Here is a 27798-nt window from a genome sequence, read left to right on the forward strand (position 1 = left end):
GCCAGGCACGCAGAAAGACAAAATAATTATCTCTCTACTCTGCGCATGCGCAATCGGGACAAATTCAGAGCCGAAGTACTGCTATAAACAACAGGTTCATTTTCCGATTCGTATTCAAAACATAACATTCAACTGACATCAAGTTATTCCTCGGTCATAAAACAAATCATTCGAAAATACACCAATTCTCTGTTATTCTGTAATAAAAACTAGAGTCAATGCCCCCACCCTACCCCCCACTCCCCATGCCGCTCCCATAGGATATTGTGTTTCTAATGATTATAAATAACACTACAGACAAGGAGAAGACCAAATCACCTTCGTGGGCAATCTGCTTGAAAAAATGTTTCAATTATGTGTATTTTAAAAGGACAATATTGTTCACTTGTCTCAAGCTTTGTATATGTGTGAACTGGCACCGAGTTCAATGAACGAACAAAGCACAAGACTATAAACCCGTCTTTTCATTTGCTATGATCAAGAAGCACAAGTACGTACAGGATTGCAGAAAAACACCTTGTCTGCACCATCTTTAATCACGTGAACATTAAAAAATAAAAAAATAAAAAAAAACATTTGATGCATGTTTTGTCCATTTGTTCATCAACCTCACCTGCCTCTGTCTTCGCTGCCTGTCCATGCCCGTTTTGACGTGCTCAAAATCAGCACCCCCCCAGTTGGTTCGATGTCTGCGACTGTCCTGTCTCCTATCTCCTCGACTGGAAATAGGCCCCGAGCGCCACGAATCATCCAGGAAGTTCCGCACAGGGTTTTTCTCACTCCTGCCATCCTGTAAAAGCAAAGGTGGGGTGGGATTATTTTACATGAACATTCACAAACTTCATCTTGAGATTTTTGCTTTGAAAGAGAAATGTTGATTGTGAACTCAATGAGTGAATGAATGAAAGTTGTGATTCATCCAGTGAGACATAACATGATGAACTTAAATCATGTACTGTACTGGAATTTGAATAACTCTTGCGACATTGCGCAAATTACCTAATCGGCCGCAGCAAGAATGATGATACATCCTTGGTACCGCGGTCACCACGCTAAGTTACAAGCACCCAACGCCACAGTCGAGTTACGGAATGTGGTGAAATGCCTTGCATCCTAACAAAGAAATGGTCATTGTCCCGGCAGATGACAGCAGGTGTGTGGTACTATTGGATGAACAGGACTACAATGATAAATGGCTTGACCTACTGAAGGATAAGAAAAACATAATAAAAATTACCCCCGGTTGGGGGTGACCGTCATCTCTGTTTTGACCGTATCACATTGACGATTTTTCCAACTTTGAAGACACGTGACTCGATAACCAGGACGAATTTTAAAAAAACCGGCCCGAACAAATTCCGATATTGTTCCATATTATCAGAACCCGAAGAAATTTCGAAGATCGGATCACAAACGGCAGAGATAGAATTTGAAAATGGACGATTTCGCAACTTTGGAGTGGCCTTGACCTTGACCTTCAATCGTGTCAAAAGTCATACCGTCGTGCATCATTCATCGACCCCTACCTACCTACCAAGTTTCATCAAGATCGGGCGAATTTTTTTTTGACCGTATCACATCGACGATTTTCGCAACTTTGGAGTGACCTTGACGTTGACCTTGACCTTCAATCGGGTCAAAGGTCATACTCTCGTGCATCTCTCATCGACATCTACCCACATACCAAATATCAAGAAAATCGGAAGAAAAAATGGGGATGGACGGACATCGAGACTGGTTTTATTAGGTCATCTCGTTAGAGGTGACATCATAATAATAATAATAATAATAATAATAATAATAATAATAATAATAATAATAATATGAACATTTGTAGCGTGCCGGGTCACAGAATAAAAATTAGATGACTAATCTAAGTGTTTAAAACATATTAATCTGCAATAAAACTACCATTTACTTAGTCAACAGATAAAATACAAATGAAATACCATCATTCAATTAAACTCGTACAGGGCGCGCACCGAGCAGCGGGTGCAAAAAGCGGCCTTTCCGAGAAATCGGATCAAGAATGATTCACGCCCACTTCTGTTCCGTCCTATCAGCGAGCGTGGGGCGATTTGGCCCCGCCTCCAGGCGCGTCGGAGTATAATCGATATATGCAGATTCGAGGATCAGGAATGATTCACGCCCACTTTTCCTCTGTCCAATGGGCGAGCGTGGCTCCGCCCCCGAGCCGATCCTGATCCAAAAATCTGCATATGGTTTCTCCTGTCGCACTATAAAGTGCCGAGCGCGGGGCGAATCGAGGGAAGAGTTGGAGAATTGTGGCGGCGGCGAAATCAGTCGAGAGAGTGTCTGTCGGGGTGCGGAGAGTCTGGAGAAGCCAAGGAGCTTTGTGGAGGTCTGCGCTCGTGTCAGAGTCGGGGAGCTGCGGAGAGGGGAGGCCAGGAACGCGGTCGAGGTCGCAGTGGAGTCGCTCGTCGCGGGACCCAAGCCAGCCAGATATCCTCTTTCCCCCGAGCATCAACAACCCCCCCTGTTTCCCCCCCCGCGCTGAGATAGTGTGAGAAGGGGGCCCGTTCCCACCCCATTCCAGGCAGTGCCAGCGAGGCCCGCGGAGTCGGGGCTCCGCCGCCATTTTGCGGCTCATCACCAGACGGGTAGGCTCGACGCAGTCTCGGCCCCAGGCCCGTCTGCCCCCTTGTCGTTGAGGGTGGCCCCTTTTTCTTTTGCTTTGGAGTATATGTGTTGTCGGCGCCGTCTGTGAAGTAAAACTGTGTAAGTGTTGCCGTGTGCTCGCGTAGTCGGTAGTAGATCTGCATTGTGTTTCTTTTGTTGCAATTGCTTTTGGTGCGTAATTGTTGTTTCTTCTTTTGTTACATTTGCTTTTGGTGCATAATTGTGGTAATTGTATATGTGTGCTTTCCGTGTGCCGCAGAATAAATGTGCTTTATGTTGAACTGTTTCTCCCGTTTCGCTTCGTCTTTTCTCTAATTGAATCTCCATCTTACTTCACGTAGAGGGTTGGTCGTGGGCTAAATACGCCCGATAATTAATCGGAACCGTCGAGGTTGACGATAACACCGCTCGGTTATCCCGATAGTACGGAACGGGTCGCTTAAAGTGGCCCGTGTCCGGAGTCAACCTGCGGCGAGGTGCGATCGCCCGGTCTACCCTCCGTGTGGGTACTTAGGTAGGTCGAATTTGGCGAACAACCCTATCCCACGCGGGGGGCCGATTGGCACGATCGTGGTGAGGCCGAAAGGCCCACCCGTGACTAGTTCCCGGCGTTAGTCCGAGAGGGTCACGACGGGATTGTCCGTCCGGTGGGCGACGTGCCGCGATTCGAGTTACGTGGCCGCCCGCACGCCGGCGGGCGCGAATTCGCAACAATATGGACCGACTGTGATCGTGTTTTGTCACAAGTGAGGAGGTTTACCCTGGGAGGCTGGTCATCGGCAAGTTGAGCAAAGAGTTCCAAACCTACCGCATACGCGAGGATGGACTAAGTGTCTCGGATGGTTATTTGCTCTGGGGAGCGCCCATCATTTTCACACAAGAGAAGGACAACCACCTGTCTCAGCTGCACTTGGGTCACCCAGGTTTTACTTGCATGAGGGAATTATTTAAGGGTATGTTGGGTGGCCAAACATGGACAAGGATATTGAGTCTTGTGCCGGCATCCCATGTGTGGCTTGAAAACCTCCCCGTGGTCCATGCTGGTTTGTGCAGCGTCGTGACACCAGCCAGCCCATGTGATGTCGTCACACGTCCCATGTGATTGGCGGTGCTGGGCTGGAGACAAAGGATGCTTTGGGAGTGCCCTCGGGGGGGGGGGGGGGAGAAAATAAAAGGCCATGCATGGACACTGGTGGAGCTCTATCGTCTTGGCTTTTGGAGGGCAGTCGAGAGTGTGGAATGAGAGTTTTTGGCAGGGGCTTTGAATGAAGCAGTCGAGCAGGTATGTAGCCGCAAGGAGCGATGATGCTGCAATCCCAGAGCGTCTGACCCAAGGACTCTGGGACTAAGCCCTGCACGCAGTGGTGAGACCCCTTTCCTCTGGAGACATGCTCACCCTGTATCCTTTAAGACCTTGCCTGACTCCCCTTTGTGCGAGTGATTGGTCGAGTGTCTGTGGCATCTTAGGTTTTGGTCAGAGCCCGGAACGCTTACATTTTCTCCAGGGTCAGTGGCATCAGCTGCTGTAGACGTGTACCACCCTGCAGTCCTTCCCCATGTTTTGTTTCAGAGACCTGCCCACCCATATTCTTTGAAAGACCTTGATTATCCTCCCCATTGTGAGTGAATGGTTGTGTGCTGGTTACACCCTAGATCCATATTTTTGTATCAAGTGCTTTTAATTTTACACAGTATGCCTTTATTTATCTTTATACATTGTTACAGTCTTCCTTTGGTCTTGGCATTCTCCATTTTCATTGTCCTGCATATTCTTTCAATAAACTGTTATTCCTGAAGTATGTGCGTCACCTGAGAACCTGGCATTATCATTCTCGCATGCACAAACCGTTGTAGCCTGGCTTCAAGGAAATCCCTGGGGGAGATGAGATTTGTTAAATGTACACTTTAAGACACCAGCAGGATTTGGATTTCAACCAGGGGATACGATGCTAACTGCTCGGGCACGATTCCCTTTGACTTTGGACATTCATGAAGCAAACCGCTTCGGCACACAGGTTCGCGCTAGCAGAACAGTCTACGCGACAATATGTATATATATATATGAAATGTGCATTGGGAAGGGTAGGAACCCCCCTTTTGTGTCATGATGCCAATGCAAGTTACCATACTACATACGTCATTTGTGTATCGCCCTCGTGGACATTTATTTTTGTGTGTATGGACAATGAAGGAAAGATAAATTAAGTAGTTAGAGAGGTTAGGGGGCTATGAATCCCACTGGCTCCACATTTTCCCCCTCACCCTTCCCGTTACCTACGAATATGCCTGCATTCCTTGGTAGGGTTCCTTTCGGCCCACAGAGCACTACACGGGCTCCCCAAGAGGCACGTTCCGACCCGAGCTAAGGTGGGGGCATAAGCAGTTACAAAAGAGTCCCAAGAGAGAATCAGGGGGAGACGAGGAGAAACACTTTGGTGATCGTGGTGAGAGCAGTTACCAAAAGTAGAGAACGGTGTTGACACATGGGTGGAATGGAGACCGTGAGCTCCCGGTTCAAGACTTTAAAAAGCTAGCACTGCCAGGTTCCCCATCCCAAGCTTTAGTGGCACGCCTTGCTCATGTACTGGGGCAGACCCCATTTTTTCTTCACTGCCACCACCACTACCAAGAAAGGGACATAATAGCAAGTCTCTCTCATTCTTTCCCCATAGACATTTATTTTCCTGCCTCTCCCTTTGTGCATTAAACCCCTGGCCATGGATTAGTAGAAAACCTTATGTGCCCCTGCAACATACTATTAAAGATAAAGTAGATTTAAAGTAAAAAACAATAAATAAATAAATAAAATCACTCAAATTATGCTGCAAAAAAGAAAATCTTTAGAGTTGAAAAAAAATTATTATTATTATTTAAAGCAGTACACTATGCAACATCATGAAATTCTCACCCGCTGTCCACGTTCATAATCTGCGATCTGCTCCATCTCCTCACTCATCTTCTCAATGTTGAGTCTTCGATTTTCTTCCCGCTCCTTTAAAAAAAAAAAAACACGGAGAATAGAAAATATTGAGGAAATGCAATTTCCACACCCAGTATCCTCAATAATCGGCTTTAAAAATAATTTTGGCACACTTTGGTAAGTTCAAACAAATGTTTTTTGACCCATTTATTAAACTGAAAACCACAACATGTCTCTTTCTTGGTGTACAAGCAACTCATTTAAGATTGTCAGGGGAAAAGACATTCTGTTATCCCATTACAGATGTATTGGTACAAATTTGAAACATTTTGGTCCAAAATATAATGGCACGCCGTATACTTCTGGCACAGTTTCCCCTCCACTCCCAACTCATGTTTATATGTGTGTTGTACCGTCCACCAAACAGTGATGACTCCATTTACATCTTGTTTTCCAAAAACATGGACCAACTTCTATCCTCTCATCCCAACTCTCTCTTCCTCATATGTGGCGACTTCAATTGTCATCATGCCAGTTGGTTGGGTGTGGGTACCTCTCTCACCTGTCATGGCACTTCAGCAAAAGACTTCTGTGACTCATTAGGACTGACTCAAATCGGTCAACTTCCCGACCCGGATCAACCCGGATCTCAACCAACGGTACTCAGTCTCTTCTGGATCTGATTTTGACCAATTTCCCTGACAATATCTGCTGCTCTTCCTCCGTTCCAATCGGTTCATCTAACCATGTGCTTGTCAAAGTGGACATCTCTCTGGCTATTATTAGAGAACCACCTCACCGCCGTCGAGTCTGGCATTTCACTCAGGCTGACTGGCAGGGTCTCCAAGTAGCCATCAAACTTCGAGACTGATCTCCCATCTCTACTTCCTTAAACATCAATCATCCTGGGAATTCTTTCAAAGAAACTTGCTCTCCCTCATGCACAGATTTATCCCCTCTAGTGTTCAGTTGTCCTACCTCTTCCTCCCGCCATTGGTTCACTGAAGCTTGCGGCGAGGCAGTTGTCCTGAAAAACTTGCCTTCGCCTCATGGAAGGCAAATCCAACTGAAGGCAATCTCAGTTTCTTCCACAAAGCTCGGAACAAGTGTGTGTCTCCCCTCAGGAGAGTCAGAACACAACATCTTTCTCATCTCAAGTCTGAACTCTCAAACTTGTCTCTCTTCTCCAAATCCTTGTGATGTCTCGTTCAGTCTGTTTCTGGTGTATTTCCCCCCTCCATCCCCTCCCTTACCCAGTTGCACCCAGCTGTTCCTGGACTCTGTGTCCTTTTCTCCTGACAAGGTGGAGAGCTTGCTGTCAAACCTCGACTCAGATTCTGCAACTGGTCCAGACGGCATCAGCCCACGTGTCCTAAAAACCTGCTCCTCTGCTCTTGCTCACCCTCTCTCTGTTCCATTCACTCTCTCACTTGCTCAAGGTCATCTGCCATCTGCTTGGATATCAGCAAACATTACCGCTCTACATAACAAAGGTGCAAAATCAGATCCCTGCAACTACAGACCAATCAGCCTTCTCCCAATCATCAGCAAGGTTATGGAATCCATCATCGCTTCAGACATTAAATCCTTCCTCTTCTACAATGGCTTGATTTCTGATCATCAATTTGGATTCAGACCGGGTCACTCTACCCTGGATATGCTGCTTCTGCTCTCCCAACAATGGATGGAGGTCCTCAATGCCAGACATGAAATCAGAACCATATCCCGAGACACATCGCGTGCTTTTGACAGGGTCTGGCAACCTGCCCTGCTCACCCTGCTCTCTTCCAATGGTATCCAAGGCCATCTCCGCTTATGGCTCGCAGACTTCCTCTCCTGTCGCAGCCAACGTGTGACCCTATATGGAGTTCTCTCATCCCCTCTTCTTGTCCAGGCTGGAGTTCCTCAAGGTAGCGTTCTGGGCCCTGTTCTATTACTGGTTTTCATCAATGATCTCTCCGACCCTCTGGAAAATCCTCTTTATCTCTTTGCTGATGATTCCACCTTCTGCCGTACCATCAGTCATCCCTCAGACCAGCAAGCAGCAGCTTCTTCACTCACTGCAGATCTGTGTAAAATCACAAACTGGTCCAACACGTGGAACATGTCTTTCAATCCGGACAAATTTCACACTCTCACTTTGTCTCTCCAAAGGGACCATTTGGAAAACCCCCCCATCCACTTTCTCAACAATCCTCTGGAAGAAATCCTTCCTTTCAAGCTTCTAGGTCTCACTATCTGCCATGATCTTTCCTGGGAAAGCCACATTTCCAAGCCGGCCTCCAAAGCCAGTCGCCGACTGGACATCCTCCGTCGTCCAAAATCCTTCCTCAGCGCACCTGAGCTCCTGACCACAAACAAAGTTTTCGTCCACAGCCTGATGGAGTACTGTTCTCCCCTCTGCTCACCTTCACTCTTTTGTTCCTCTTTTACCCCACCTTTGGAACAAACTCCCACACTCTCTTCAATTCTGATCTTCCCTCCAGGAGTCCAGGTCTTCAAAACTGTTGTTCACCAACATCTCTTATGTAGTCCTCCCATCAGGAAGGAAAGCAGGAAATTTAAAGGAGGTAGGTCTGGGGTGGATTAACAGGGGTAGAAAAGATCAAGGATTTGGATGGGGGACGATAAGAGGAGGTGGTGAACTGCTGTTTCGAAAGCCTGGAGGGAAGAATGGGAGGGTAATCCGAAATTCCTCTTCCCCGCCCCATCCCTCTCTCTTCCACAGATATAATGTCTCTGTTCCCCACTGTTTTGTCCTTCCCACTTCCACCCCTCTTGTCTCATACCCCCTTTGCTGTGCGTTGTGTGTTAGCTCTCATACGAACCTCGACAAGGCATACAAAAAAAAAAAAATCCAAAACCGCAATCTTTTCTTCCCCCCGCTAATCCACCCAAAACCCACCTTATTCAAACTCTCTACTTTCCTTCCTGAAAGTTCCTGTCGTGTCCATCTTGTTTACCCTGTGTACTCCACCCCATCCCTCTCCCTTCCACAGATCTCCTCAGGTCTCTGTTCCACACTGTTTATTCCTTCCCTCTCCCGCCCCTCTTATACGTTCTGTGTGTTAGCTCTCATATGAGCCTCGACATTGTATTTAAAAAAACAACAACAAAAACATTTACGCTGCCTTTTTGAGCACCCTCTTGGTTTCCCCTCTATTACACTTTCCCCCTGCATTACAGCCCAATGGAATACACTTGCTTTTCAAGCACTTTTCCTGACAACCGTTGGTGAAACAAATCGGGACAGCTTACCTGACAGCGTTTATCCTGCAAAGTCGGTTGAGAAGATCTGTCACCTCTGCCACGACCTCGACCACGGCCACGGAATCCACGGACATCCCTACCACTCACTGGAGGGTAATCCATTTGTGGATCCTGGCGCTGTAACAAAATCCTTTCCTGCTGGGATTACTATAGACAGAGCAGTGGACAGCAATGAACACTTGAATGGGAAAATGTGCAAATACCAGGTGAATATGTAAGCACATAAGGATTTTTTTTTTTTTAAGTACATCAAAAAATAATGGGAACGTGAGAACATTCAGGCAAACCATTATACATATATGTATATATATATATATATATATATATATATATATATATATATATATATATATATATATTTATACATAAATAAAATCACAGAATCATTGAACATCCATAAATGAAGAAAAAAATGAAAAAAAAGAAAAAGAAAAAAAAATTGCAGGTGAGCGACTCGAGACAATGTCCCCATTGCAATATGAGGGAAGGTAAGCACGGTTTTTTCAAATAATTTTTTGCTATATAGAAGCACACAATATGAGGGAGGCATGGTTCATATGCTTACACGGTGTGTAAGCATACCCCACTAGTATACACACACACTGGCCTGCAAAAGTATTCAACTGCCCCTCCAACTTTTTCATATTTTGATGCCACCTGAGCTTATCTCATGATTCTTTCAAATCAAGCTTATTGTAAAGCATCTTAACAAACGATTGCAAGAGTGATTAAGCTAAAAATGCAGAAAAAAAAAATGTGAATAAGTTTGCTTTACAAAGAAAAATCAGATGATTCTAAGTTACATAAGTATTGAAACCCTTTGCTTAATTAACCCTTAATCACTTCAGGAGGAAATTCTTTGTTTGAAAAGTTACAAAATAAGTTTAATTGGTTTCACCTGTATGTAATCATTGGTTTAACTTAAAAATTCAATTCCCACTCTTTTCTGAGGAGTTTTAAGGTGCGACTCACTTGGTCGACCAATAAGGCAAATATGAAGACCAAGGAACTTTCCAAGGAAGTCAGACATAAAGTGGTGGAGAAGCACCGTTCAGGAGAGGGTTATAAGAAGATTTCAAAGTCACTTTTTATCCATTTGAGTTCGGTGAAATCCATGATTAAGACGTGGAAGACGTATAGTACCACCCAGACTCTACCAGATAAGGTCGCCCATCCAAACTCAGCAGTCGGGCAAGCAGGAAACTGATTTAGGATGTCACTGTAAATCCAACAATGACTGAAAGATCTGCAAGGCTCTATGTCCGACATGGGGGTCAGTGTTCATCAATCAACAATATCCCATTCCCTTCACAAAGCTGGCCTCTATGGACAGGTGACAAGAAAGAAGCCATTACTGAAGAAGACACATCGAACAGCTCATATGGAGTTTACGAAAAAGCATCTTAATGATACTGCAGGCATGTGGAGAAATGTTGTGGGTCAGACGAGACAAAAATTGAACTTTTTGGTCTAAATTCAAAGTGAAACATCTGGCACAAACCTAACACTGCACATCATCCAGTGTACACCATCCCTACTGTCAAGCATGGTGATGGCATCATCATGTTATGGAGTTACTTTTCAACAGCAGGGACTGGCAAGCTTGTCAGGATAGAAGGGACAATGGACGTTGCAAAGTACAGGAGAATCCTTCATGAAAACCTGCTCGAGTCAGCCGTGAATCTGAAACTGGGTAGGAGATTCACATTGCAGCAGGCCAATTATCCGAAGCACAAAGCTAAAGCCACACTGGAGTGGCTGAATAAGAAGAAAAATAAATGTTCTTGAGTGGCCTGGTCAAAGTCCTGAATTAAACCAAACTGAACATTTATGGTGACACTTGAACATTGCAGTCCATCAATGATCCCCATTAAACATGGCAGAGCTCGAGCAATTTTCACGTGAGGAATTGGCAAAGATTTCACTATCTCACGGTGCATAGCTTGTGGAGACCTCCCCAAAAAGATCATTCATGCAAAAGGTGCTTCCACCAAGTACTGACCTCAGGGGCTGAATTCATTTGCAACCAGTGAATTTTGATTTGTACATGTCTTTTGCAGGTATTGCTGACACGTAACCTTCTTCAACTATAACAGCGTTTAGTTTGGTCTCTTCGGTTATGAATAAAGAAGTTCATTTGGAAAATTCATTTCTATATACTGTATATATATGAATGTATAAAAGCAAAAGTTTGTACCGCAGAACAATAATGATAAAAAAAAAATTCACCGGAGGTACACCCTTTGGTTTTCTCATGGCAGGATCATTGTGTGTCATTTCTTGCTGCTTTCGGTCTTCGTCAGAATCTTTTCGCTGTCGTTCCTTGTCCCGGGTCGCCCAATTTCCACCACCCAGTCTCTTGCCTTCATCTGAACTTCTCCTCTGTGATCCACCACGAAATGGAGGCCGTGAAGGTGAGGGCGGTGCTTTTAGATCAATGGCCATACCTTCTGCTTCTGCATGCTGCTTGTCTGCCTGGATTTCCTGCTCGCCACAATCATGGGTGAGAACACCAAAGTCACAAGAAGAAACACAGATGTCTTAATGAAGAAATTGATCAAACTCATTGCAAGAGTTAGCTCATCCACATGAATGAAAAATAAAGAAATCTTTCATCATAATCACCGCATATCTTTTCATGATCGCTTCATTTTTCTTGCGAATTGCTTCCATGCGCTTGTCCAACTCCACATCTTTATCAGGCATTTTGGAACCTGGCACAGATGTCTGACAAAGAATGGGAAAGAGAAACACGTTCCTATGCATACGTGAAATACCTTGGAGTTTGAACCAACACCACCACCACCACCACCACCACCACCACCACCACCACCAATGTACGACTCCCAAGAGTAAGGGTAATAATTTATTGTTTGTTCAGGGTGCTGGCAATAACTAGCTGACTCTTTGCAAACATTGTGGGATCTTTAACATACACCAACTAATGCAAACAGATGGGACATGAGGGACAGCACACACATCCTGCATGCAAAACACGAAGATGACAGTTTATAGCTGTGTCAAGAGTTGAACCCTGGCTAGACAGCTCAGAGCCAAGTGCACACACCTCTGGGCTATCCTGCCAGCCTTGAGGGTTAACAGTAGTGGGTGAAAATACCATATACAGGCTGAATCAAAAGTCTGGAAACATAGGAAAGTTCCTTTGTTTATTTTTTGCTGTCCTGATGATGTTTCCAATTCCGGATTTTTGACCCAGCATGTACTGTATATACATATCTACACTAATAAATGTAAATGTGTGTGTTCATAAAGTACAACATTCTCTCTGTAAACTTCCCTACCCCCACCCCTCTCTCTCTTTGAACAATCTTCCCTCCACCCCCTCCTAATACAGTGCGGCACCATCTTCCCACACGTCTCTCTGTCTCTGGATGGTGGTTATCTCCATACGTGTCTGGATGGTGGTTATGTCCGGGCGGTGTTTGTCCCCGGGCATTTCCGGGCGGTGTTTGTCTCCGGGCATTTCCGGGCGGTGTTTGTCTCCGGGCATTTCTGGGCGGTGTTTGTCTCCGGACATTTCCGGGCGGTGTTTGTCTCCGGACATTTCCGGGCGGTGTTTGTCTCCGGACATTTCCAGGCGGTGTTTGTCCCCGGACATTTCTGGGCGGCGTTTGTCCCCGGACATTTCTGGGCGGCGTTTGTCTCCGGACATTTCTGGGCGGTGTTTGTCTCCAGACATTTCTGGGCGGTGTTTGTCTCCAGACATTTCCGGGCGGTGTTTGTCTCCGGACAATATTTATAGTATGAGCAGTAGAAAATTGATTTCAGACATTATTTTATTTCCATATTTACCGTTATTCTATGCAAAATCATTTTGATGAGACAGTACGAATCGTAATTAGTGCTCCACCGCACGTCTGCCTTCCCTTCCCCTCACACATTTTTCTATTGATGTTGGAGCAGTGAGTCATGAGAAGTCGGTGGCTTATGCCAATGGAGAAAATTTGGGAAAGCGGGAAGCTCAAGACCAGGAGCGGCTGCAGAGAGGGGGCAGAAAAGTCTGACAGGAACAAGATTTTTGTGTGCAGTCACATTTGGACACATGAGGGACATGAATTTAAATTTATTTGAAAGCAAAAGTGGTGGGAGTTGGTCCCTGGGCTGCAGAATTTGGACCAGGAGAGGTTAATGGGGTCAGCCTTGTGGGGAATTGCCCCCCTGGGAGATTGAGTTAGGCCAGGCAGTTGGGGAGTTGCACTAGCAGAATTTGGACGTGAGGTACGACCCGGGCCCCATGGAAAGTCTGGTGGAGTGTGGCGCCCCCTGTCCATCGGGGTGCTGTCTGAGCGAGTGTTACGGGCCAGTGGGGTTGCCGGACCCTCGAGACGGTTGAGATCTCTGGGGGACCGATTTGGTTCCTTCTGCACCCCAATGGACAGGGGGACGCCACACTCCACCAGACTCCTCGTGCACCGTGAGGACCACTCGGGAGAAGTGTTGCGGGCCGTGCTCTGGTAGCGGCACCACTGAGGTCCAGTCAGAGCCTAACGAGGTGACCGCTCGGGTAGGTGGCCTAGCGGCCTCTCCCTGAGGCTCTGGGACAGCCAGCATGTGGCGACCTATCATGCTGGGCTGATCTATGGATGTGGTTCGATCCGTATGGACTGGGTATGAGTGCAGCCCACCGGAGAACCACCAGAGTATCGGAGGAAAGTTATGATGGAATGTTTGGGAAAAGCCCAGAGTGACCCACATGGCCTTCCACAGATGGTTCGCTGAGATTAATGGGTTCTCAGTTTGGGAAAAGAACCCTGGGTTTTTATTGGCATGGGTTATATATGGGAAGATAGGCTGTACCTGCTGGTATTGAACGGGCTCCACAGTGGTAAATGGATTTGTTGTGTTAAATTTACATTTCCACATTGTCACGACTCACCATTCTTTGCTATTGGGGATATGCAGGTGAGTTGGGGAATTGGTATGGGTGATGGGCAAGAATGATCATGAGAGCAAAGCATGTGCATTGAGTGGAAAGGGTTAAAATGTAATGTGTGATGTGTGTTGTGAATAAAGAATTGTGTTTTGTTTGAGTGTTTGTCATGATTAGCGTGTATGCAGGCCATGACAGGGTGGGTACCCAGTGCCTGGTGTTGTGGGTGATGGAATATTGAACGACAGCAGGGGAAGGAGTGCCAATTGGGGTTTTATGAGTGGGGAAGGTGTGTGTGTCCACAGGTATGGATCGGCTGTGGAGGAGTGGTGACTGTGGCCTCTCCCAAGTAACTCTTCCCTGGCAGCCGGTGGTGTCTGGAGTTTGGGGCCCGTCGTTGGAGGGTCTGGTTTGGGCGACCAACAGGTAGGGAGACCCTTGGCAACATGGGGAGAGGCCAGGAGTGTCTGTGTTGGAGACCTTTTCTGGTGGAATGTACAAGAGAAGGCTGCTTGGCTGCTGGAAGCTGAGAAGTTGGAAGGGAGTGGGTGGGGGGGGGGGCAAAAAAGTCACAAGTCGAACGACTTGCTTTGGACTGTGGCAACCACAGCTTGAAGTGCCCCCACCATCTTGTTTGTGCAGGACCTCCCCACCACTGAGTTGAAAGCCATGCCTGCAGTGTGTAAAGGCAAAGCCATGGCCTTGCTCATCGAAAAATAGTGTTGCTGAGTATTGTGCTTGTGATGGAATATAAATGATTGTTTATTGATGGAAATTCTTGTTTGCTTCAAAATCTTGTGTCCCAAGCCCATCGCTTTCTGTACCCACCTTACCCAGTCACACCCAGCTGTTCTTGGACTCAGTGTCCTATTCTCTCCACAAGGTGGAGAGTTTGCTGTCAAACCTTGACTGATTCTGTGACCGGTCCAGATGGCATCAGCCCATTTGTCCTAAAAACTTGCTCCGCTGCTCTTGTTCAACCTCTCTCTGTTCTATTCACCTGTTCATTTGCTCAGTCATCTGCCTTCTGCTTGGAAATCGGCAACCATTACCGCTCGGCCTGTCATCCTTCCAAGGATGGCAAAATGAGTACAAGTGTACTGGTATAGGGGCACAGCATCAGTGGCATAGTCACGCCCCAACAAAATGATAGCTACCTGGCAGCCAAGCTGTCATATGCAAGAAGAAGAAGAAGAACTGAAAACATTTTTTACTCATTGTAATCATCTAATTTATTTTGCCTTCAAAACCTCGGTATAGAATCAGGGTATTACCATTGATTGAAGCTTGAAGAACGCGTGCCAAGTGGCTTCATCAAGCAATCCATGAAACGGTTGAAGAAGCTTTTAAAAATGAAATGTTTAATTTTTATTTGTATTTATTTATGCCGAAGTGACAGGTCGTATCATGGAAGAACACACAAAAAGGAGAAACATCGTGGAAAATAAAATTTCACATTTTCAGCGAGCAAGCCATCGCCTGTTGCACTGCAGACAATGTGCGGCCAACACACGCGAATGTCCCTTGAACTTTGTTCAAGTCGATTGATAAAGTATTAAATGACAATGCAAATATTGTAGAGCGCTCGCTAAGTGGCCTAAACGAAATGGTTGATAAGTAACGGCTTGCTTGATACATGATTAGCAATCACCGAACCATCATATTAAACATAAACCTCCCGGAGATGCCCAAAATGTCAATTATGTCCGAATTGGACAAATGAACACTTTTTCAGAGTTGGAACTGCTGCTAAGTTCGATTCTGGAGCTTAAATTTTGTAATTCAGATTAATTTAAGAGATTCTCGAGGTTATCGCATGTGCGGAAATGAAATAAAGCCACGAACGCTGGCGTCTCTGGGCGTTTATAAGCATTATAATATACCCAGCAATTCGTAGCAACGATGAACAGGCATTCGATAATACGAGTGAGGAAAGTCAACAAAAAAAACGTGATAATTAAGAAATTGTTGTGACCTGATCCAAATCAGGGCATGGTTGAGCAGGCCAAAAAACATGGTGGCTTCAGACCCCAGTTAGGTAACTCAGGATACGCCTTAAGACCCCAGAGAGTGAAGTGGCCAAGGAGTGCCTGATAAAGGATATAATTTTAAAAGGCCGTTAATTATTATCTTCAAAAGGGGTGTTTTTATTTAACCCAAACACCCACTTTTCAGTCACGTACTTCCTTGGAGTATTCTTGTATGCACGCAAAGTTTCAGGTTGATAGGTTTCATGGTTTTGGAGTAATGAAGGGGACACACACACACACAAACGCACAATTATGTATTGAATCCCTTTTCTTCTCCTCTGCTGCCGTCGTACCCTCCATGAGATCAATCTTCCATAGTTATATTTGTTTGTGAATAAACCCCATTTTAAAAGAGCAAAGGTTCTCTTGTGCACAAATCCACCATTATTCAAACACAGTCCAAGGGAGTTCAAAACTGTTCAGTCCATCTGTTCTCTGTCCGGTGGCCGATGTTAAAAACGAATCGATTTGATTTGGTGAAGATCTTGATCCGGGCGGAGGTGTGCACTCCACCGAGTGCCCTTCTCGTTGTTATTAGACACGGCCTTGGAAAAACGCCAGAAGCCATCGATACACCTCAACACCGAGTTTGTTATGGGGAGTGGCACAGGGTGGGGATTGGATGAGTATGACTATTAGTCCCCTTTGATAGTTTGGTTGATATTGGATGAGCAATGACCGAATGTATCGCGGTCAGACAGACACTAAATTGCATATTTTAGTACGTGTGGTGATGATACAATACTTATATAGTACAGTATGTAGTATATACCAACTAAAATGGTTTAACTCAAGGCGTGAGTGGGACAAATGCAATATCCTGCAAGATGTGCACAATTGTAGTTACAGTACCAGGAGCCAGAACTTCATGCCAAAGACAAGAAACATTAAATGCAAAGAGTTTCACGACATCGTGTAAAGGCAAGATCGACTTGAGAGATTAAAGACAGCACAGAATAAATAAGTTCCTTATAAAACGAGTTAAACATCCAACCCTGTGAATGGGATGTCATTAAAACTTACCATCCGAGCTTCAAAGTTGCTGCTACAGGGTATGGAACTTGAGAGACGACCTGAACACAGGCATTGGCTTGTAAGACAAACTACAGAGCAGTCAGAAAATTATTCCCTCAATCTCATACGAGTGATGACAACAATGGGTCGATCATTATGCAAATTACTTGACATCCAGTCGTCTGTTGATAATGAAATCAATTAATAATAATAATAATAATAATAATAATTGTATTTATACAACACCTTTTGCCAATGGATACAAGGTGCTAAAACATCCAATTTTCAATCCCCGTTCCACTCTTTGGGAACACAGCTCGACCCTGAGTCTTTACGGGTTGTAGTTGCACTGTGAGTTGGAACATCACTCTGTGAGCGGCATAAATTTAAATGCGGTAGTATGATGGATACACTTGGACACCATGGCCTGTCATGCTATTTCAGTGCCGGTCGATCTTTTCGACATTCGGCCTTAAACGATGTGGTCAAATGTGCCCTTCATGGGGCAGGGATACCATCTGTCCTGGAACCCCTTGTTTTAGACCTTGACTAAAACACCCGCCCGGATGGCTTGACCATTGTCCCATACAAGAATGGGAAAAGCCTAACCTGGCATTGCACTTGTGTCAACACTTTCGCCAAATCGCATGTTTACAATACAGCCTCAACGGCTGGAGTGGCCGCCACCGATTCGGAAGTTCTGAAAGGCAATAAATATGCCAGCCTCAGCCAAACTTATTTATTTGAACCATTCGCCATTGCAACAACCGGGGTGTATGGCCGATCTACGTCCATCATCATTTGTGATACGAGTAGAAGGCTTGTTGCATCCACTGATGATGTAAGGCAACTGGTCTGGTTGAAGTGGCAACGGAGCTTGGCCGTCCAGCGGGGAAACGCCATTATTATTCTGGATTCGGCACAGGAAGAACAAAATCCGCATTAACACCATTTTAAAGTCCCTGTTTTTTTTAGGGGGGTGTGGGGGTTTTACTCATTTATTTTTATTTATTTATTTTTTAAAAGGTGCTAAAAGAAAGAGAAAAAGATGGGGGTGTGGGGAGATGAAAGCAAGTGGAGGTGTTGCCTGTAAGGCACTCAATTCACAAGAGACATTCGAAAGAAAAAAAATCCAACTGCATGGCCATTCCTTGCAGAACTGTCTCCTAAGGTACATAATCATGGTTGTTTTTTTTTTTAAAATTGCTCAGCGGGTTCTCCGGTGATGTCCTCCATGACTGGTAATGGTCCTGGTCAGGGACTAGTCCACATGGCCTCACCATTTCCGTTGTTAGCCAAGGCTCTTGGAATATCGAGGGCATGGAAAGATGAAGAATGATAAAGGACAGCATCTTGCTGCATCTATCCTTTGACAATACAGTAAAACTTCCTCCAACGCGGGGGATACGTTCTGGGATAACCTCGTGTTGGAGGAATCATTAAACGTATGGGGAAATTGGAGATATGTTCCAGGCTCCCAAAAAACTGACCCGAAAACAGCCTTTCTTGCTTTTTTTTTTAAAGTTTCTTTGTATGGAATGGTGCAGCATTATTAAATAAACATTAAAACAAGTGTTAGTATCATAATCGTAATGTATTATTGCAAAATAACACCTTATTGTGAGGTGCTTGTGAGAGGTTTGGGTGATTATTTGCTGCTGGAGGGTGTTCAAGTGCTGCTAGTAGTTGCTGAATTAGGCCTAAATAATTGTTTTCGGCACTTGCTTTGCCTTCCGTTTCAACTCCCTGTGAAGTTCTGTGTAGGGATTTATCTTCGGCCTTCCGTACCGTCCTAATGGTTGATTCATTCACGCCATATTGCCTGGCCAAAGATGGAGCAGAAAGTGATGATAATTTATTCAGGATATCAAGTTTGACCTCCATGGTCATTATTTTTCTCCTCTTCTTGTCTGGTTGGTTCAAATTGGGTCTTCTGGGAGCCATAATGATCGATATAAGTTCACTTGATGGCGGCAGGTTTATTTATATAAACGCGCATTTTATAATTTCATTTATATACATGTGTAGAACGAGCTGCTGCTCGTGTGTGTGTGTGTGTGTGTGTGTGTGTGTGTGTGTGTGTGTGTGTGTGTGTGTGTGTGTGTGTGTCTATACATATAGTGTTTCGGCTGTGGAAATTCGCAATACACCATAAAGGGTCCTTAGATCAGTTATGACGCTAAGTTTAAGTTCAGATAGTTCCCCACCATTGTTTAAAGGGATTTATTCGTGTTCACCGGGCTGCGACCCTTTGAGATAGCCGTTTTTCTCTTTCTATTGTTATTTTGAACAAACCTACACGCAAGCAACAAGCCGCGTTGAAAACCGTCAAACGAAAAAGGGAACCAAAAGAGTTCCAATGGGCACGCGGATTTTTCCCGCCTGTTTTTCTGAGGAGTGTGACGGAGGCAGGGGGAGGGCAGCTCGCCGCCGATTGGTGGATGAACAGCGTGAGGCGGTCGGGGTGAGGGAACGCCCCTTTTTGGGAAACTTCCAGAAGGGAGGTGGAGCCAGAAGCGGGGTGGGGCGAAGGGCGGCGCCTCAGATTATAAAAGGGCAGACGCGCACGAGGCTCGCTCTCTCTGGTCCATGAGCTCTCGCCCTGTGGTCCATCATCCGTTCTCTCTCTGGTCCTGAAGCCCCTTCTGCCCTTCAGTCTTTTCTTGTTCGGTCGTGGGTCGTGAAATACCAGCAGCAACGCCGGAGAGAGCTCGCTGACCACGCCAGGGGCCCGAGGTCAGGCGCGGCTACGCAAGGCCGTGGGGAGTAGACGTCGCGACCTGCCCACCATCACGCCACGAGGGAGCGGGTAAGACCCTTCGGTCTCACGGGACCCATTCGGTCCTCCAGGTCCCGTGCCATAAAGGTTTACCAACCCCGTCTTCCTCCCTGCCTATGGGGAGGGTTTTTCTTTGTTTTCGTATGCATGCTGTGGCACCGTGTCCTGCCAAGTAGAAACTGTGTAAGTGACTGTGCTTGTAACTAATAATAATCGTAGTCGGTGGTATTGCTTTTGCTTCTATGTGCCTGTTCATTGCATGACTGCCTTGGTTGTATATTCATGTGCTGTTTAAATAAATGTCCTTGTGTGAAATGTATCCCGTTCGTCGCCTTTTCCCCTTTTGAAAGTGCCATCTTGAATCGCGGAATAAATTAGTAGAGGGTTTTGAACGCCCGGTAAACAGATTCACATCCGTCGAGGTCGGTGATAACACAGCTCGGTTATCAGTGTAGCATGGAACGGACTGCTTAAGCGGTTCGTGTCCTCGACCAACCTGCGGCGAGGTACGATCGCCCGGTCGACTACTCGTGCAGGTACTTCGGTAGGTCGAATTTGGCGAGCAACCCTATCCTGCGCAGGTGGGCAATGGGCACGATCGTGGTGAGGTTAAACCCCCACCCGTGACTGACTCCTGGCGGTAGTTCCACGAGGGTCACGACTGAATTGTCCGTCCGGTGGGAGACGTGGTTGTGATTGGAGTTACGCAATTGCTTGCACTTCAGGCGGGCCAGAATTCGTAACAATATATATATATATATATATATATATATATATAGCTCTGGAAAATATTAAGAGACCACTGCAAAGTTATCAGTTTTTCTGGTTTTACGACTTATAGGTATGTGTTTGAGTAAAATGAACATTTTTGTTTTATTCTATAAACTACTGACAACATTTCTCCCAAATTCCGAATAAAAATATTGTCATTTAGAGCATTTATTTGCAGAAAATGACAACTGGTCAAAATAACAACAAAGATTCAGTGTTTTCAGACCTCAAATAATACAAACAAAACAAGTTCATTTTCATTTTTAAACAACACAAAACTAATGTTTTAACTTAGGAAGAGTTCAGAAATCAATATTTTGTGGAATAACCCTGATTTTCAATCACAGCTTTCATGCATCTTGGCATGCTCTCTACCAGTCTCTCACATTGCTGTTGGGTGATTTTATGCCACTCCTGGCGCAAAAATTCAAGCAGCTCAGCTTTGTTTGATGGCTTGTGACCATCCATCTTCCTCTTGATCACATTGCAGAGGTTTTCAATGGGGTTCAGGTCTGGAGATCGGGCTGGCCATGACAGGGTCTTGATCTGATGGTCCTCCATCCACACCTTAATTGACCTGGCTGTGTGGCATGGAGCATTGTCCTGCTGGAATAACCAATCCTCAGAGTTCGGGAACATTGTCAGAGCAGAAAGAAGCAAGTGTTCTTCCAGGACAACCTTGTACGTGGCTTGATTCACGAGTCCTTCACAAAGACAAATCTGCCCGATTCCAGCCTTGCTGAAGCACCCCCAGATCATCACCGATCCTCCACCAAATTTCACAGTGGGTGCGAGACACTTTGGCTTGTAGGCCTCTCCAGGTCTCCGTCTAACCATTAGACGACCAGGTGTTGGGCAAAGCTGAAAATGGGCTCATTAGAGATCACCTGACTCCAGTCCTCTCCTTATGATGTTTTGCAAACCTCAGCCTGGCTCTTCTTTGCTTCTCATTGTGCTGTGTCACGTGATTGGGTTTTCGTATATCATGCCTCGCCCGCTAGGGGTGGCAGGACTGTGCTTCTGGTCGCGCAATAAAGCGGAGTAGATGGTGGCCCGCGTGCTTCTTGCGTCCCACCGCACCTAGTACACACTAGTTGGCTGACGAAGATGGGATCATACGGACTTATGCCCGTTTTCGACGGGGACGACTTCGAATCGTTTTCAGAGCAATTGGATTGCTATTTCCACGCGAACGATGTGGTCGACGAGAGCAAGCAGAAGTCAATCTTGCTCGCTTTGCTTTTGCCGGAGCATTATCGGCTGCTGGGTGACTTAGTGGCACCGAACAGGCCCCGGGATGACGGGCTGGCGTTTCGGGACATCGTGGAGAAAATGAAAGCACACATGGCGGTTGAGCAGACTCGCGGGGATGTTCGAGCCATCACCGGCCACGCGGGGTCGCGAGCGCCCCGGGACACGCGCACGACCTTCGATGCGGGTCGGACGTCGCCGCGCGGCCACGCGTGCGGCGGGGTGACACCGCGGACATGCTTGGGATGTGGAGGTCGACACCTGCGCCGTGCATGCCCGTATAAAGGCAACGTGTGTTTGAAATGTCACAAGGTGGGTCATTTGGCGCGTGTGTGCCGTGGGGCGTCAGCCACCGTTAAAGTCGTGGACGGCGATGTGCGACGCGACTCGGGGCGGAACCAGCGGCCGGTGTTGAGCCTGGGTTCAGTTGGCCCGACGATGGCGCGCCCGATGATGGTGGAGGTCGAAGTGAACGAAACGCCAATCACGTTCCAGGTCGATACGGGAGCAGCGGTGTCGCTCATCGGCGAACAGACCGCGCGTAGACTCAACGGCTTGAAGCTTATCAGGTCAAACCTCGCGCTGTTCACGTACACCCGCGTGAAGATAACGCCAGTCGGGATGGCAGACGTGTCTGTGCGGTATCAAGGCCAGGTCGTCACGCTTCGGGTGTACGTCGTACGGGGGAGGGGGCCGTCTCTCCTCGGCCGAGATTGGATGACCCGCATCAGGCTAGACTGGGCCGCAGTTCACCTTGTGCAACCCGTGCCGAGCCAGTGGGAGGATCAGTTGGAGGAGATTCTTCAAAGACATCAACGGTTGTTTAGAGACGACCTTGGGAAACTCAAGGGCATGGAGGCGAAACTCTTCTTGAAGGAGGGGGTGATTCCTCGGTTTTGTAAACCGCGTCCGGTGCCGTATGCCCTGCGGGACAAGGTCAAGGGTGAACTGGATAGGCTAGAGGCCTGTGGAGTGATCGAACGGGTGTCATGCTCGGACTGGGCCACCCCGGTTGTCACGGTGCTGAAACGGAATGGGGACGTCCGATTGTGCGGGGACTTCAAATCCACAGTTAACCCGGGGCTCAGCGTGGAGCAATATCCATTGCCGTCAATCGATGAAATATATGCGCGATTGGCGGGGAGTCGATACTTCACGAAGCTAGACCTGCGTGATGCATATTTTCACCTGCCGATGGATCCCGGGAGTAGCGAGCTTTTAACAATGAACACGTGTCAAGGACTCTATCGATATACCAGACTCTGTTTTGGGATTGCTTCGGCTCCAGCTTTGTGGCAGAAAGCTATGGATCAGGTTTGCATTGGCCTGCCCGCTCAGACCTACCTGGACGATGTACTCATTGCGGGGAAAACGGCGGACGAGCATCTGGCGAACATTGCCCGAGTGCTGACGAAGCTAGAAGCGTGCGGCCTGCGCTTAAACAGGGACAAGTGCGCGTTCTTCAAGCAGCGCTTGGAATACCTCGGGCACATCATCACGCCGGAGGGGCTGTTGAAAGGTCCTCGGAAGGTGGAGGCGATTCAGCGCATGCCACCGCCTCGCGACAAGACGCAGCTGCGCGCGTTCATTGGTATGGCCCAGTATTACCAAAGGTTCGTGCGCGAGCTCAGCTCACAACTTGCGCCGCTGACGCGGTTGCTCAAGAAGGACGAGCACTGGATTTGGGGGCCTGCACACCAGGCGTCGTTCGACCGCGTCAAGCGGCTGCTCACAGAGGATATGGTCCTCGTGCACTACGAGCCTGCGCGTCCGCTCCTATTGGCATGCGACAGCTCTGCATATGGCATCGGGGCAGTGCTCTCCCACAGGATGGACGATGGTTCCGAGCGGCCTGTTTGTTTTGCATCCCGGACCCTGTCCACAGCAGAGCGCGGATATGCCCAGATTGAGCGTGAGGCTCTCAGCCTCGTCTGGGGTGTGCGGAGGTTTTATCAATATCTGCTGGGACGGCATTTCATTTTACAGACGATCACAAACCGCTTCAATTCATCCTGAGACCCGAACGCGGAGTGCCGGTGGTAGCAGTCGCGCGAATACAGCGGTGGTGTCTGTTTCTGGGTGCTTACGATTATGATATTCAGTTCCGAAGCACCGAGAAGCATGCTAACTGCGACGGGCTCTCACGCTTGCCGTGTGCGGAGGGTCCACCTGCATCTGAGCTGGGCGACCGGGTCGACGTGTTTGCGCTGGACCAGGTCCAAAGCGGGCCGGTCACGGCCAGGCAGGTCGCGGTGGAGTCGGCTCGTGATCCGGTGCTTGCCCGTGTCGTCCAGGCGATTTCTACGGGGAATTGGAGCGATCTGCCTTCGACACCGGCATTTCGACCTTTCACGTCACGCGCAGCGGAGCTGTCGTTGGTCCAACGGTGCATAATGTGAGGAATGAGGACCGTGATTCCACCGAGGTTCAGGCAGCGGTGTTTGGAAGAACTGCATGTCAGTCACCTGGGCATCGTGAAGACCAAGAGTCTTGCTCGTAGCCTGTTGTGGTGGCCGGGGTTGGACAAAGACATTGAGCAATTGGTTAAGCGTTGCACCACGTGCCAGACAGATGCTGATAACCCGCGTCGAGCTTCGAGTCTCTGGCCTGTGCCAGACCGAGCTTGGCAGAGGGTCCATGTAGATTTTGCAGGACCGGTTAATGGCAAGATGTTTTTGATTGTGATTGATGCATTCTCTAAATGGCCGGAGGTTGTAGTAATGCAGCATACTTCAGCAAGCATTACGGTAGAGAAGCTGCGGATGATCTTTGCTAATAAAGGGTTGCCGGAGATCCTGGTCTCTGATAATGGTCCGCAGTTCATCGCGGGTGTACTTGATGAGTTTATGCGCCAGAATGGTATTCGACATCTAAGGTCCGCACCGTATCATCCTGAGACGAATGGCCAAGCTGAGTCGTTTGTCAAGATGTTGAAGCGGGCTTTACGCAGGGGGGGTGTTGCACCTGTGCAGACGGTGGTCGATGTCTTTTTGCTCCATTACAGGAACGCAGTTCATCCTGTCACAGGTGATTCGCCTGCTATTCGTCTCTATGGACGGGCTTTGCGGTCCAGGCTGGATTTGCTGCGACCTGGAGGGTCGGGGAGTGGGGCTGTGTCGCGTCCGACGCGGCTGCGCAGCTTCGAGGTGGGGCAGCGGGTAATGGTGCGCGATTATTTCCACGGTTCCAAGTGGGTGCCGGCGGTGGTCTCTGTGGTGCTGGGGCCGGCGAATTGCATGGTGCGGACTGATGATGGGGAGGTGTGGAAGCGGCACGTGGACCAGATGCATGATTGCTGTTCAGCGTCACCCCCCCCCACACCTCCCCGAGCCGAACGTTGCGGGGCCCCCACCGGTAGTCTTGCCGGCACCTGACGTTGTATCGCCAGGACTGGCTGGGCCGGCGCCGAGGGGGTCTTCGCCTGATGCCGTCCTACCCGGGGACGTCGAGCAGGCTGGGCAGTCGGGGGTAGCTGGTGTTGCGGAAAGTGCGAGTCCGGCGAGGGTGTCACCTCGACCGAGCCGGGAGGCGTATGAGCCTGGGCTGTCTGGTGGCGCTGCCCGTCTGAGGCGGGTCAGGGTGCGGCCGCGGTACTTGGAGGATTATGAGTGTTGATGGGTTTCTGATGGTCATGTTGTGAGTATCCGTTCGTTATGTGACGGGTCATTTTACGGGGGGAGGAGTGTGCTGTGTCACGTGATTGGGTTTTCGTATATCATGCCTCGCCCGCTAGGGGTGGCAGGACTGTGCTTCTGGTCGCGCAATAAAGCGGAGTAGATGGTGGCCCGCGTGCTTCTTGCGTCCCACCGCACCTAGTACACACTACTCATTGATGAAGGGCTTTTTTCTGGCTTTGCACGACTTCAGCCCTGCCCCTCGGAGCCTGTTTCGAACCGTCCTCGCCGTGCACTTCACCCCAGCTGCCGCTTGCCATTCTTTTTGTAGGTCACTTGATGTCATCCTACGGTTGTTGAGTGACATTCGAATGAGTTGGCGGTCATCCCGGTCAGTGGAAAGTCGTTTTCGCCCTCTGCCCGTCTGTAGCTTTGTTGTCCCCAATGTCTGCTGCTTGACCTTGTTCTTATGAACCGCAGTCTTTGACATTTTAAGGATGGAAGCAACATGACGCTCACTGTATCCCCCTGCCAGTAAAGCCAGAATTGAATCCTTCTTTTCCTCACTCAAAACTTTTCTTTTCAACTCTTTTGGCATGGTCAATAGTTATTTTTTTTGATTCCAATTACTTTTGAGGTACTACTAGCACTGTTATGGCCATCCAGCTGGTCCTATTACAAGAGGATAGTGATGACCACAGCAGTGGTTTTTATACTTTTCCTTGTTAAGTAAGATTCGGTTCAGGTGATCACCTAATCAGTACCTTACTAAGTAGAATGAGGTGTGCCTGTGTTGGAATTCAACAGAAAATGGAATGGAATGGCTGCCATACATGTAGAGATGCTGATATAAAAAAAATTTGTTGTGGTTTCTTATTTTTTTCCAGAGCGGTGTATATATTTTTTTTTTATAAATAGTAATTAAGTGAAGTTATAAGGAATAAGGAAAAAATAATAAAATGTTTGGGAGAACACCGACCGTTTTTTTTCGAAATTAATCCAGAATGTAAATTCGAAGTGCGATCACGATGGCGGCAGGTGGCGACTCGTAACATCGTATGTATAAATTAAATATTAATTAACCCTTCTCCACACAAGGGGGGGTTCTTTTAGCCTAAAAACACCTCCCTTGTGAGGACAAGGGTAAAGTACAGTACAGTAACAAGGAAAAATAATATATATATATATATCTTGGTGGGGGAAACACCAGCCACGATCGCATAAATGTGAAACACACCCTCACGTTGGGGAGGTTTTGGATGCATTTGATTCAGCGTGTAAATTGGAAACCGCGCTCGAGGAGGTTTTACTGCATGCAGTTTATATAGAGGGGGAAACAAGAGAGTTTCAAGCCAACCACGACTCTACAGATGATGGTCCTGGTTTGCGAGCGCAGAGAAACTGAAGCAGTTTCAGCTTTCCAAGTCCACGAATTGCAAGCGTCATCACGCGTGCCATTGCGAACATTTCACGGTCAATGTGGACGGAGCATGGACTGAGAAGAAAGAGGAAGCGAATTGTTGTTGAAATTATCTATCTATAATTCCAGCAATCTCTGTGTCTGTGACCGCTGTTTCTCGACAACCGCTGGTCCGATCTAAGTGAAACTTGCCAGGTATATTGCTGGGGCCCTATGGACGTGCCTTTTCAAGGTTTGATATTAATCGGAGAAGCGGTTCCCAAGTTACGGCCATTTATTTGCCAACCAATGACAGGACACGGTGCTATGACGTCACGATTGACGTCATTTTTTTGCACGATTGACGTCACGTCTTCGTTTGATATGACGTCACAATTGACACTGGGGACCTGAGTATGTGCCTCCACATCGGATCACTCTCAAGGTGGGTATGGAAACGGCCTGCGTGGTTATTTTTTTTACGCACGTACGGGCCCGCACTAGTAACTAATAATGGACATTTTAAGTTACCTTCTCTGGATGGAGGGGATGATAGATTGCCCACATAACTACTCTCCACACAGCACATCAATTCAGAACTTCCGGGTTGGGGTTTTGCTGCACCTGGACACGCAAGATTGGCAGTTCTTCCTTCCAGATCATTAAAGATAAGTTTTTCCGGACCTGATGCATGGTATCTTTCTGTTATAATTTCGTCCCCGTGTTTTCGTCCAATTTTCCATGTTAAATCATACCTTGTGATGTTGTGTTGTCGAATCGGTGTCCATGTGGCTCAGGCCTTGTCCTCCGATTGCCGGCATGCGACTTATGTCTGCTCTGATGCCATGTGCCTGGTTTTGCTGCTTTTCTCCCAAGTAGTGTTATTTCAGCCTCCAACTTTATCTCTGTAGACCTTGATAGAATAAGGACCCCAACAAATCCCACACACTGATCCTGTCTCTCCAGTTAGTGTGTGTGCGCTCAGTCTGAGAGGTTGGTGGTTCAAACCCCTGCCGAGTCATAGCAAAGACTTGAAAAATGGTCCATGTTTCTTCCTTGCTTGAGGTTCAGCATTTAATGGGTTAAGAGCATGTACAATCCCCAAAGGTTGGCATCTGTGGGGAGGAGGAAATTCCTTCTTGGGAAATGCTCTGCTGAGTGCAGTGATAAAAGCGGCACCATTGTTGTGATGTCGTTGGTACACAGAGTACCCTCTCTG

At 47.4% G+C, this 27798-nt stretch overlaps 1 protein-coding gene across 1 annotated transcript in view; it reads right to left on the minus strand.

Annotated features, from left to right (window-relative positions):
* Window positions 1–27544, minus strand: part of LOC147013908 (uncharacterized) — a 53826-nt gene extending 26282 nt beyond the window's left edge. The window contains exons 1-7 of the mRNA XM_085851235.1: window positions 27335–27544; window positions 16775–16824; window positions 11456–11557; window positions 11060–11314; window positions 8819–8947; window positions 5549–5632; window positions 614–790 (exon numbers count right to left, since the gene is read on the minus strand). Of these exons, the coding sequence (XP_085707361.1) occupies window positions 614–790; window positions 5549–5632; window positions 8819–8947; window positions 11060–11314; window positions 11456–11557; window positions 16775–16777 (750 nt within the window). The 5' untranslated portion in view covers window positions 16778–16824; window positions 27335–27544. The remainder of the gene's footprint in view (window positions 1–613; window positions 791–5548; window positions 5633–8818; window positions 8948–11059; window positions 11315–11455; window positions 11558–16774; window positions 16825–27334) is intronic.
* Between the last annotated feature and the right edge of the window lie 254 nt (window positions 27545–27798).

Source organism: Eptatretus burgeri, chromosome 13 (assembly GCF_056783735.1).
Source record: "Eptatretus burgeri isolate ZD-2024b chromosome 13, Ebu_testis_v1, whole genome shotgun sequence".
Lineage (NCBI taxonomy): Eukaryota > Metazoa > Chordata > Myxini > Myxiniformes > Myxinidae > Eptatretus > Eptatretus burgeri.